Source organism: Pelophylax lessonae, assembly GCF_965119305.1.
Source record: "Pelophylax lessonae genome assembly, chromosome: 1".
In the NCBI taxonomy this organism is placed as follows: domain Eukaryota; kingdom Metazoa; phylum Chordata; class Amphibia; order Anura; family Ranidae; genus Pelophylax; species Pelophylax lessonae.
The window spans coordinates 580,074,065-580,086,362 of record NC_138768.1 but is presented as its reverse complement, the minus strand read 5'-3'; the positions used below and the strand labels follow the sequence as shown (position 1 = coordinate 580,086,362).

The 12,298-nt window shown below is 43.8% G+C and overlaps 1 protein-coding gene across 1 annotated transcript in view; it reads left to right on the top strand.

The window, feature by feature from the left end:
* Positions 1 to 12,298, top strand: part of SCARB2 (scavenger receptor class B member 2) — a 99,992-nt gene that overhangs the window by 77,898 nt on the left and 9,796 nt on the right. The window contains exons 9-11 of the mRNA XM_082255543.1: positions 2,996 to 3,069; positions 8,827 to 8,878; positions 11,461 to 11,619. Coding sequence (XP_082111669.1) covers positions 2,996 to 3,069; positions 8,827 to 8,878; positions 11,461 to 11,619 — 285 coding nt within the window. The remainder of the gene's footprint in view (positions 1 to 2,995; positions 3,070 to 8,826; positions 8,879 to 11,460; positions 11,620 to 12,298) is intronic.

The following is a 12,298-nucleotide window of genomic DNA, read 5'->3' as shown; positions in this document are numbered from 1 at the left end:
GCCGTCCCTCTAAACTTTCAGCTCACACAAGGAGAAGACTGATCAGAGATGCAGCCAAGAGGCCCATGATCACTCTGGATGAACTGCAGAGATCTACAGCTGAGGTGGGAGACTCTGTCCATAGGACAACAATCAGTCGTATACTGCACAAATCTGGCCTTTATGGAAGAGTGGCAAGAAGAAAGCCATTTCTTAAAGATATCCATAAAAAGTGTTGTTTAAAGTTTGCCACAAGCCACCTTGGAGACACACCAAACATGTGGAAGAAGGTGCTCTGGTCAGATGAAACCAAAATCAAACTTTTTGGCAACAGTGCAAAATGTTATGTTTGGCGTAAAAGCAACACAGCTCATCACCCTGAACACACCATCCCCATTGTCAAACATGGTGGTGGCAGCATCATGGTTTGGGCCTGCTTTTCTTCAGCAGGGACAGGGAAGATGGTTAAAATTGATGGGAAGATGGATGGAGCCAAATACAGGACCATTCTGGAAGAAAACCTGATGGAGTCTGCAAAAGACCTGAGACTGGGACGGAGATTTGTCTTCCAACAAGATAATGATCCAAAACATAAAGCAAAATCTACAATGGAATGGTTCACAAATAAACATATCCAGGTGTTAGAATGGCCAAGTCAAAGTCCAGACCTGAATCCAATCGAGAATCTGTGGAAAGAACTGAAAACTGCTGTTCACAAACGCTCTCCATCCAACCTCACTGAGCTCAAGCTGTTTTGCAAGGAGGAATGGGCAAAAATGTCAGTCTCTTGATGTGCAAAACTGATAGAGACATACCCCAAGCAGCTGTACAGCTGTAATCGCAGCAAAAGGTGGCACTACAAAGTATTAACTTAAGGGGGCTGAATAATCTTGCACGCCCAATTTTTCAGTTTTTTATTTAACAAAGTTTGAAATATCCAATAAATTTTGTTCCACTTCATGATTGTGTCCCACTTGTTGTTGATTCTTCACAAAAAATTACAGTTTTATATCTTTATGTTTAAAGCCTGAAATGTGGCAAAAGGTCGCAAAGTTCAAGGGGGCCGAATACTTTCGCAAGGCACTGTGTGTGTGTGTGTGTGTATGTATGTATGTAGTGTGTGTGTGTGTGTGTGTGTGTATATATATATAATGTGTGTGTGTGTGTGTGTGTGTGTGTGTATATGTGTATATATATATATATATATATATATATATATATATATATATATATATATATATATATATATATATATATTAGTAAGGCCTAGCATCAACGTTAGAGCTTTAAGGACTCAGCCACTCCCTTTCTTCTGCTTTCGTAGGACTTTTCTTGTCCAATTTTAATAAAAGAAAGTTAAGAAAACCACCATTACATGACTTTCCCTTGCAGGAGTATTCAGCGTTTTTATCTTCCATTCAAAAAAAAAAAAAAAGTTACACAGTACCACTTAGTTCCTTGATCCTTAAACTTGGAAACCCATCTGGCTCCTGTCTGTACTCCTGGACAGAGACCTTCTCTGTCTACTAGGGTGGAGTCCAGAACCATGGTCAGGTCTCTGAAAAAATAAAAGCCCAGCACAGCAGACCAATTGGCGTGCTGTTGGTTAGAACCTTTGACCCAGGATTGGAGATTTCAACCCACCCTGATCTCTAAGAAATCTCTGGGCTCCAGGTCCCAAAACAAACTTTACGAAACAATGAGGAAACTGAAAAGCCAGATTCCTCTGCATTAAGCAAACCCCCTGGAGCCCCTCAACCTGTATGGTCCGTGACCGAGTAATGAGACACTCATTGCCTATCCTAAGGACATGTGTGCTTGGTAGGGCTAAAGCAGCCCATAGATGAATCGATTTTTCTTCCCCCATCAAGAGCCAGTGTTTATGGTGTCTCCCACAGCACTATTGTGTTCTGCCAGTGGGCGGGCATAGAGACTTCCCAGCCGGCAGAGCACAACGATTACTGATAGCAGCTATAGCCACCGGCAGTAATCGCATGTAAAAAGAAAATCTAACAGGCTGGTTGTACCAAAATTGATCCATCAATCAACTTGGGTGCAATCAGCCTGCCCATAGATGGATCGAATCTGTCATTGCCTGTTGAACAAGCTGAATTTCAATCAATGAATGTGGTTGACTTAAGGGCTTTGATGGCCCAGGACCAGGACCATGAACCATACATATACAAGCAATGTTTTAAAGTGTATGTGAATCCTCACAATAAATTTCTCTTATCTGATCCATTTTGGTCATGCATGTTGATCATCTAACATTCTGTGCTCTGCCTGGGCACATAGGTTATAGAGCTGAAAAGCTGTATTTCTTCTTTGTAATGCATCAGCAATAGAGTAGGAGCAGCTGACAACATGTGCTTTGAAATTTTAGAGCCAAGAATATGCTGTGTCAAAGAGGAAGGTAAAAGCACACTATGGCTGTGGTCACACTGGTGGCAAGTTTATCATTAGCAGGTGTTCAGGAGGCGATACTGCCACCTCCTGAATGCCTGTTGTTTTTTTTTTTTTTTTGTATTTTTTTTTTGTTTTTTTTCCAGATATGTTGGATCATACTTTGCTGGGGTTTTTCGCTTTCCTCTGGATCAACTGTGGGTAAAGGATTGTGTATATAGGATTGTATAATTGTGGCGTCTTTGTTTTTTTTTTTTTCTTTTATTTGTTGAACTAGATGGACTTGCGTCATTTTTTTTTTTTTTTTTCAACCTGACTAACTATTTAACTAAGATCCCAAGGGGGATTTTGCATTGCAAAACCCTGCCATGGCTTGCCATGCAATCAAAGCACTGTCCCATTGACTTCAATAGGAGCTTTTGGCAAGCTTCACCACCTACCAAACCTTACCTCAATGACCCCCATGTTATTTTGTAGGTGGGCAATTGGGTAGATGATAAAAATGTGGATCAACCGACTTTTTACTGCTCCTTTTGCATGTGTGTGAACAGTTATTTATTTAACAGATCTGTTTTAACATTGTTCCTAATCATGTTTCCCCTTTTCTTTTCAGCTTACTGGAATACTACTGAGAGCTGCCAAGAGAATGCAAGTCAACGTCTACGTAAGACAAAACCCTAAATTTAGGTAAGTATCTGCAGATGCAGTGATGGCATGGACAGGAAATTTGACAGGAGTGCCAAAGCAGGTTCGTGGCCCAAGATCCAGACAGTGTTCATTCAGGGGGTTTCCTGCTCCACACTGCCACCATTTAAAAAAATGCCTTGTATTTTCCTCAATGAAGACTTTCTCTATTGGATAAGGTGGTGATCGTGACAATGCCTCTCTACCTCATCCAATCAGGGAACGCCTTCTGAATGGCCGCAGTGTCGATTGAACTACCCCCTGTGGTTATTATGCAGAATTGCAGCTGCTTTCCACTGGACTCGAAAGACTGCAGCAATCACTGTAGTATAGGCAACTACTACAGTGATTTGCAGTTGAGACAGAGATCGGTCCAGTATGAGATATGCAAACTTACATTAGTCTAAGCTGGACCAATGTACCTATGCAAAAAAACTCATACCAACAACTCCCAGCCTAAAGTATAACTTAAAAAGAGAGGTTTTGCCTGGACTAATGCTAAACCTGCTCTGTGCCACATTATAAATGTAATGTATCTAACCCTGTAAAGCAAAAATCGCTATGCTTGCCTATTCTGCAGCCAATCCAGTCCCAGCTGTCTGTGGTGGCTTCAGTGTGGAGGTGGGTGCAGGAAAGGCAGCCGAAAATAGAAGCCCCATAGTAACTCTATAGGTGACTTCACTTCCCATTCATTTCACAGCTGTTGTCGGTCCTCTCCTGCACACCACTTCCATCGCCGGACACCGTTCAGATCAGCTGCAAAATGGGTAAGTAGAGTGATTTTTGCTTTACAGGGTTAAATAGATTAGGTTTAGAATGTGGCACAGAGCAGGTTTAGGGTTAGTTGGGTTTTGCCTTGACTGCTACTTTAAGGTTGAAGTCAGTTTTTGACCTATAGCATAAATAAACCCAAACCCTAAAATGTAGCTTACCAGTCTTTAGATCTGGTATCTCTTTTATCTGTATAAGAACATTCTCTAATTACAGAGAAATGTGCCAGAAATGCAGTGTCCTTGTCCTTTCCTATGAGCTATACTGGAAGCAGAAAACAATCTCATTTTTTCTTTTGTAGATTGTTAATTTCCATTTTGTGAGGGATGGGGAGATAAACAATGGCAGGCATCTCCAGGTTATTAGTATCCGTGTTCAGCACATCCTCACTCAGTAGTAGCCCCCAGCTCTGCTTATCCTCCCCTAGGTCCCTCCTGTTCCCCTGTTACCTCCCGTTTATATTGCTCCCATGCTGCTTATGACTTGTGCCATCTGCTAGCTTCTCCTGCTCCGGTTCCTCATCTCTGCTGATCCTCTGCCACTCCGTCCTCTTGCTCTCCAGTCCCTGCTCACTTTCTGCTATAGTGTCCCCATGGTACACACCACGTGCAGGGCCGTCTTAATTATGATTGGACCCTGGGCAAATATTTTCTTGGGCCCTCCCAAAACCCACTTTATTACCTATTTGCAGCCAGTGCTGGCTCAAGGGGCAGCTGCTTTGGGCCCCACAAGAATGACTGGACCCAGGGCAGCTGCCCCTTTTGCCCTGTGTTAAAGACAGCCCTGACCACGTGTGCCATCTGCTAGCTTCTTCTGCTCCGGTTCCTCAGCTCTGCTGATCCTCTGCCACTCCGTCCTCTTGCTCTCCAGTCCCTGCTCACTTTCTGCTATAGTGTCCCCATGGTACACACCACATGTGCCATCTGCTAGCTTCTCCTGCTCTGGTTCCTCAGCTCTGCTGATCCTCTGCCACTCCATCCTCTTGCTCTCCAGTCCCCGCTCACTTTCTGCTATAGTGTTCCCATGGTACAATACCACATGTGCCAACTGCTAGTTGCTCTGCTCCAGTCCAGGCCCGGCTCACCTTCCTGCTACACACCAGATGTGACGTCTGCACCAGACACTTCCAGAATATATACATATGAACCGGAAGTGACTGCTGATGACGTCTTTCCGGTTTAATTGTTGGTTTCCCAGTGCACCCTGGGATATTTCATACCTGAAAACAGTAAAGCGAACGCTGAATTAAAGCCCCTCAAAAGCTTCAGATGCTGTAAGCGAGCAATGTCCCAGACCTTTATGCAGGCTTTGGAGATGCTTTGAAGCACCAAGAAAGTGACATTGGGTTTATTTTAGAGTGCTTACATTTTGAAGCAAGTGTAAACAAGCCTTTTGTGTGGTATAGTTTTATTTTCTTGCACAAGATGTTTAAAGTCCATCCTGTGTTGTCGCGCTAGTGTATCTTAAGTACAGGGCCGGCCCTACCATGGGTCCCCAGCCGCCTCTTCTCTTCTTCGGCTCAAGTAAAAAAAAAAAAAGGTCCGTGGCAGGCCCGACATGCACACTGCGCATGCGCCGCCGCCGCTCGGGAAAATCCGTACATGTTCAGCTATTTCTGGGACTAGCCGAACATGGGCGGGCTTTCCTGAGCGGTGGCATTCTCCTGTACCATGCCCGCATCCCTGCATTCTCCTGTACCATGCCCGCCGCCCCGCGTTCTCCTGTACCATGCCCGCCGCCCCGCATTCTCCTGTACCATGCCCACTGCCCCGCATTCTCCTGTATTATGCCCCCAGCACTGCATTCTCCTGTACCATGCTCGCAGCGCTTCAGGGCATTGTGGCACTATAGACAGGAGAGAGCATGGTGCGTTCATCTGCCCAGTGTCTACTGCTGTGTCCTGCTCCTGCTGTCACTCCGTACACACTCACACTCCTCTCTGACTGCTTTCATAGTCCTATAGAATGTGGGGGCCTCTTGGAGGGCGTGATTTTTTTTGGGGGGGGTGGGGGGCAGCATTTCATTCTTGGACCCAGGCAGCACAATGTCTTGGGCCAGCCCTGCCTAAAGATACACTAGAGAAATGAGTGTAGCCACATAAGTAGGAGGATGGTGCAGCTCAAAGTGAGATTTTGAAATCAGTCTTACCTACAAGTTTTTCAAATTTTTTTTAACTGTTCTAGCACTGAAATATTCATCCCTCGTAAGTTCTCTACTATGGTGAACTTTAGACAGATCTTTTATAGCTACAGTTATAGCTAAATCTTTACATAGTTAATAAAAGACTGTGATGTAGATGGGTCTTTTGTTATTAATGAGACCATGGAGTCAGAGAAAAGGCTAAATAGAGTAGAAAATGTGTATAGATTGTAAACCTTAAAAGGATGGAAAAATAGCCAGAACAATGCACAAATCATTTGGAGTTGATGCTTATGGCTCAGGTTCTAATTGATACGTTTGCGTAAAACATATTTTGTAGTATACATGATATTCTAGTATTCAGTAAATGGGATTCCCTTTTTTTTTTTTTTTTTTTTTTTTTTTTTTTTATTTCACATATCTTTGTTTCATCTCTCCACGTTTACAAACTGACTAAGCTGCTCTGCTCTGCAAACGTGACAGGAATGGGGAAAAATAATACGTCACAAATTTGTTGTTGCATCTACTTAAGGGGGTCCATTTATACATCACTTGTTGCAGGCATCCCAACCTGCAAAAACTCATTTCAGGGAGGTGGCAAACTCATTTCAGGGAGGTGACACTCCGCGCCGGCGCCACCGCCCCCCCTCCACGCCCTTCCCGCACCAGGACTGCTCTATTTATTACCCCCTCCCCCTTTTCCTAATCCTATGCACTGCTTATTGGCTTGTCATCCCAAAATCACTATGATTAATACTACTACTTCCTACACTGTTTCAACCCAGTTTAATTAAATGACATTTATTAACTAACACACCTCCTACTTAATTTCTGCTTTCTAATGATCTGACCACTTAATAATAAGTTGTACTACAGGAGGAAGAGAGGTCCTATGTGACAGGTACAAAGATGCCTGCACCATTGAGGACACTACAGACGATATCACTACACCTTCTAGAGCCATATAAGATTTATAAAATATGACCAATACAACTTCCCAGAAGCAGGAAGCACCACAGATATGACCTGGAAAGGATTGTACTCCTCACAAATCACCAGCATTATTACCTCATATCTCTGTATAGGAGGAGGGTAGAGGAGAACAGATCGCACAGTCCGATCCTCTGCCGCTGCTTCCTGTGGCTCCTGTCACAGGCGGAGGAGGGGTGCATTTCATATCACTCCGCCTGTGACAGAGCCGGAACTATACAGGAAGCAGCGGCTCTTTCACTGGCTCAGCAGACATCCGAAGTCTCCCGCCGCAGCCGGGAGATCGCACGGCGCTTGCGGGTGTCCGTGAGCCGCCCGCCAAATGCGGGAGACTCCCGCAAGTTGCGGTAGACTTGGGATGTCTGTTGTTGGATGAATGTCAAGCATTTGTGCAGGCAAGAGTTTTGGTTTAAATTTAGGTAATGAATTTACGGTAGTCTCATGTTCGTCGGCTCCATCTAGTGGCCAAAATGTGATAGTGAGAAGAATTTCACACCCCAGTGAGAAGAATTTCTACTGTATACTGAATACAGCCATAGCTAAAAGTTTTGAGAATTACACAAATCTAAATTTTCACAAAGTCGGCTGCTTCAGTGTTTTTAGATCTTTTTTGTCAGATGTTACTATGGTATACTGAAGTATAATTACAAGCATTTCATAAGTGTCAAAGGCTTCTATTGACAGTTACATTAAGTTTATGCAAAGAGTGAAAATTTGCAGTGTTGAACCTTCTTTTTCAAGGCCTCTGCAATTCGCCCTGGCATGCTGTCAATCAGCTTCTGGGCCACATACTGACTGATGGCAGCCCATTCTTGCATAATCAATGCTTGGACTTTGTCAAAATATGTGGGGGGGGGGGGTGGGGGTTGTTCACCCGCCTCTTGAGGATCGACCACAAGTTCTCAATGGGATTAGGGTTTGGGGAGTTTTCTGGCCATGGACCCAAAATTTGATGTTTTGTTCCCTAAGCCACTTGGTTATCACTTTTGCCATATGGCAAGGTGCTCCATCATGCTGGAAAAGGAATTGGTCCTCACCAAACTGTTTTTGGATGGTTGAGAGAAGTTGCTCTCAGAGGATATTTTACATTTTTTAAAAACTTTATTGAAAGAGCAGTGTACCGCAGTGTGGTGACCTCCAGTGTTTCCAGCGTTCTACAGAAAAATGCAGCAATTCGAGTTTCCTTTCAGACGCAGCCTTTTATGCAAATACAGTTTCAGCAGGTAGTGTACACCAGTGTTTCTCAACCTTTTTTCAGTCAAGGCACCCTTTAAAATTATACACAGTCCTGAGGCACTCGATTCTAAAATGTAATAAAACGATTCTAATAGCTTTACAACATGCAGCAACATCCACACGTAGGACACCCAACGTTGGAGGTGATTTATTATTCTAAAGCAAATACACTTTTGCACACTGGTACTGACTAGTATTCCAATGTTTCTCTTTTCCCTCAATTTCTCTCCATCTGTCAGCTATAGTCACCCCAGTGCTGAGGAAGAGGGGCAAAGGAGGGCCAAACAAAGATGCTGCGGAGGCAACAAGACATCTTCCTTATTAACTGAAGATGTCATTGTTTGTTAGGACACCATGGGCTAGAAGATTGTAATGGTGCACAATGGAAATCTGTTGCTTTGTGTAACTAAAAGGCAGGCTTTATCCACCTGCTGACTTGCATACAATTTTTAATACATTTTTAGGCATTTTGCCAAGGCATTCCTGAAAAAGCCTCAAGGCACCCCAGGGTGCCCGGGGACCCTAGTTGAAAAAGGCTGGTGTACACAAATATTAGATATTATTAAATAATATTATAATTTGGACATAAACTGCACTAATTAGAATTTCTTTCTTCATTTTTAGTGTCACAAAAAATATACAGACTCTCTACTTCCCAGTAATGCACCTCAGTGAGGTAAGAATGACTTTTACTTTTATTTTATGCTCCATTTTTATTAGCGTTATTTCTACCTACATTAATAATGATCATCAATACTCCCCAACTTAATTCTGAAGCAGGCAGAGAGAAATGTCTATTAGCAGCGGATGATGTATCTGGATAGGGAAATCAATACAGGGGTTAAGGTGGCTGGGGGAATGAGGCAGCCAGGACGGAATATTTGTCAGCTGAGGGGGGTTGTGTTGGTGAGGTAACTAGAGGGGTTGAGGTGGCTAGTTAGGAACACCTGTCGGTGTGAGGGTGAGGTGGATAAAGTGTCCTCTGTCAACACCCCATCCAGGACTTTACCCGCTTCCCTTTGAGATAGACCTAAGCTGTCCTTGGCCTGGTGGATGGTGGATTGTGGCTTACTCCCAACCTGAAACTGAACTGAGCAGTGTGCCCCCCTCCTCCCCGGAGGGAAGAGTCAAACACACATCCACTGACACAACCCTACCTTCACCTCCTGCTCATATTTTGTTGCTCTTAAGGCCCCCCATCTTCTACTCACTACCTGCATGGGTAGGCCCTGGGCAGAATCCACCAAGCCACACCAGGAAGAAAGATCATTAGCACAGTGAGTACAGCAGATCAGGTTAATAGTATTAGGGCTCTTTCACACGGTCCGCCTCCGTAGGCGGATCCGTGCTGCTCAGCGGGGATCGATCCGCGCTGAGCCGGCGGATGACAGCTCCGTCTCCGCTTGCAGAGCGGAGAGGGAGGTGTCACAGCTCCCGCTGCTCTCTATGGGGGATCGGATGAGAGCGCTCTCATCCGATCCCATCCGATCCGATTCCCAGGACGGATGGAAAATAGGGTTTCCATCCGTCCGGATTTCACAGACAGGATCGGATGCGGATGTCAGCGGACATGTCACCGCTGACATCCGCTGCTCCATAGGGCTGAATGGGGCATCCGATCAGATCTGCCTAAAAACTGACAGGCGGATCTGATCGGACCGCCCGTGTGAAAGAGCCCTTAGTATTATTATTAGGTCATTCATCTGATCCTCATTAGCGTACAGGTGCCTTGTGGCAGGGATATTTGGGGATTCTTCTAAGGGTACTCATGCCCCAGCTCCTTTGGGAGGACCGTTTCATTGTTTTAGTGGAAGGGAGTGAGGTTTTTTGTCTGGGTGGGCAACTTATTGTAGGGGTGTGTGTGTATGTAAGGAGGGACTGTTTTTTGTGATACTGTTGTTTTTGATTAGTTTATAATACTTGAGGAGGTTGCTCTTGGGTGTTTACATGCCTACTGGTTTTCTGTGATTACAACCGCCCTATATGCCAGGGTAGCACCACCTCTATACTAATTTCACTGTGGGGCTCCTAAGACCAACAATTTTTTGGAGTACAGTATATCCGATAATGAAGGGAGTACAGTGTTTCAAGCACAGCAAGCCACACACTAACTCCAGCAGGCTGCACCTCTAACTAAGGCTCCATTCACACCAGGGTGTTCTGAATTGCAGGTGAAATTGCCGTGGCATGTCTGTGAGGCCATTACTTCCTAATGACACCCCAATCGCAGTAAATTGTGGAACATGTCGCTCAAAAAGGAGCAGGAGCTTCTTTTGGGTGACAGCGTTGCATGTTGCAATTTGCTGCGATTGCAGCTGAGGGTTTGCAGATTGGGGTAAGAAGTAATGGCATCGCAAACGGGTTGCGCATTTTGCAGCAATTCTGAATTGCGGGCAGAATCGCTGTGATTGCGCCCATGATTCAGAATGCCCAGGTGTGAATGGAGCCTAAAAGTGTATGTTCTCCAATAAGTGCACAGTTTCCCATGTCACTTTAATAAAAACTGAAAGTACTGAAAAATACCCATTGACCCTACCAGAAATGTAGTCCCGGTCTAACTTGTCTGAGTTAAAACAGTGCTGCTCTGCTGCACTGAAGTAGAAAGAAGGGGGAATTAGCAGGTAGATGGTACACAAAGGGAGCAAGCATTGGGCAACATGGAGAGGAGGAGAGAGGAATGTGATGATGTAGTCAAGCAGACAACACTGCTTGGAATTTCAGTGCAGCAAGAACAGCACTGTCAGCTCACTGCAGAAAGTTTGAAACGGACTGCAATTCTGGACAGATTAACAGGTGTTGTCACTTTATTTAAAAATGATTAGTTGTCATCGGCAGCCATGGAAGAAATCGCTGCCAATGGTGTAAGCTTCACAAGTATTATACAGAGGGACACACGATTGATGCACTGTGTGGTCAAAGTGCCAGTATGTTTTTCACCCAATATTTGCTTCTTGACTAGTTTAACAAGTTATGCTACTCTTAAAAATGACATGCTATTAATTTTAGTACTGGGATTGACCTAAAAATCTCCCATGTAGCTGTAACCAAGAAGACTTTTCCAACAGATTGTTCACAGATAATACCAAAGGCAATGTGGACTTGCAACTATTTTTTTTTTTTTTTATTAATTTACATGAACCCCCATAGGTATACATATGTTTCTATAGTTCCTGTCTTTTGCAATTTGGTGTTGGCCCCCCAAAAATGACATCTAATTTATTTTAGCTGTAATGACATCTATGTGTAATTCTATTACAGACGGTTCTCATTGATGACGACTCTACTGCCAAACTTAGGACCATTCTGTGGAAAGCCAGAGTGGTAGCCAATGTTCCCTTCATCATTATGGGACTAGGCATTTTCTTTGGTATAATATTTGTTGTTATGGTATGCCGTCCACATAGAACAAGGGAACAGGTATGTAAAGTGTTAAGTATACTGTGTATTTTTCCATTTCATTCTTCTAAATTATACTTTATTACCCATTATTATGGCATTAAAGATGTAAAACTTAATTACAGTGCATTTAAAGGAGAAATTCACTTTTTCAGGCAGAATTTTACTTTTCATAATAAAAAGAAGCGTTTTCAGTGCCATTTATGGCCAAGCCATCCCAATGTGCTTTTCTCTAACTTTATCCAAAGGAGGTTTAAAATCTTGTCAGTTTATTCAAATTTTTAAAATTAATTTTCAGATTCCATCACTTCTGTAGATCGTCCCTTAGCATTTACTTCCTGTTCGGTCATCTAGAAGCTTTCACTTCCTTGTTGGATCACAGAAGAGGGTGTGATAGGGTGTATTCACACCCTCCCTCATTACAATGCTACTTTCCACTCACTTTTCTATACAATCTGATTGTACAATCTCCTTTTAGATCTCTCATCAGCTTACAATCTCCTTTAGATCTCTCATCAGCTATGTACAGCAGCGGCCGCTTCATAAGGAGCGTCGGCCCCTAACCTCCATGCGGGGTGCCGGACGTATAGAGGTTTTTGATGGGTTTTTTTTAAGCGCATTAATAGAGCCAGAGGCTCTAATTGGCTTCAAAAAGGTTGGGCTCGGGGTGCAGTGACATTTGCGAATGAACATTCGCTAT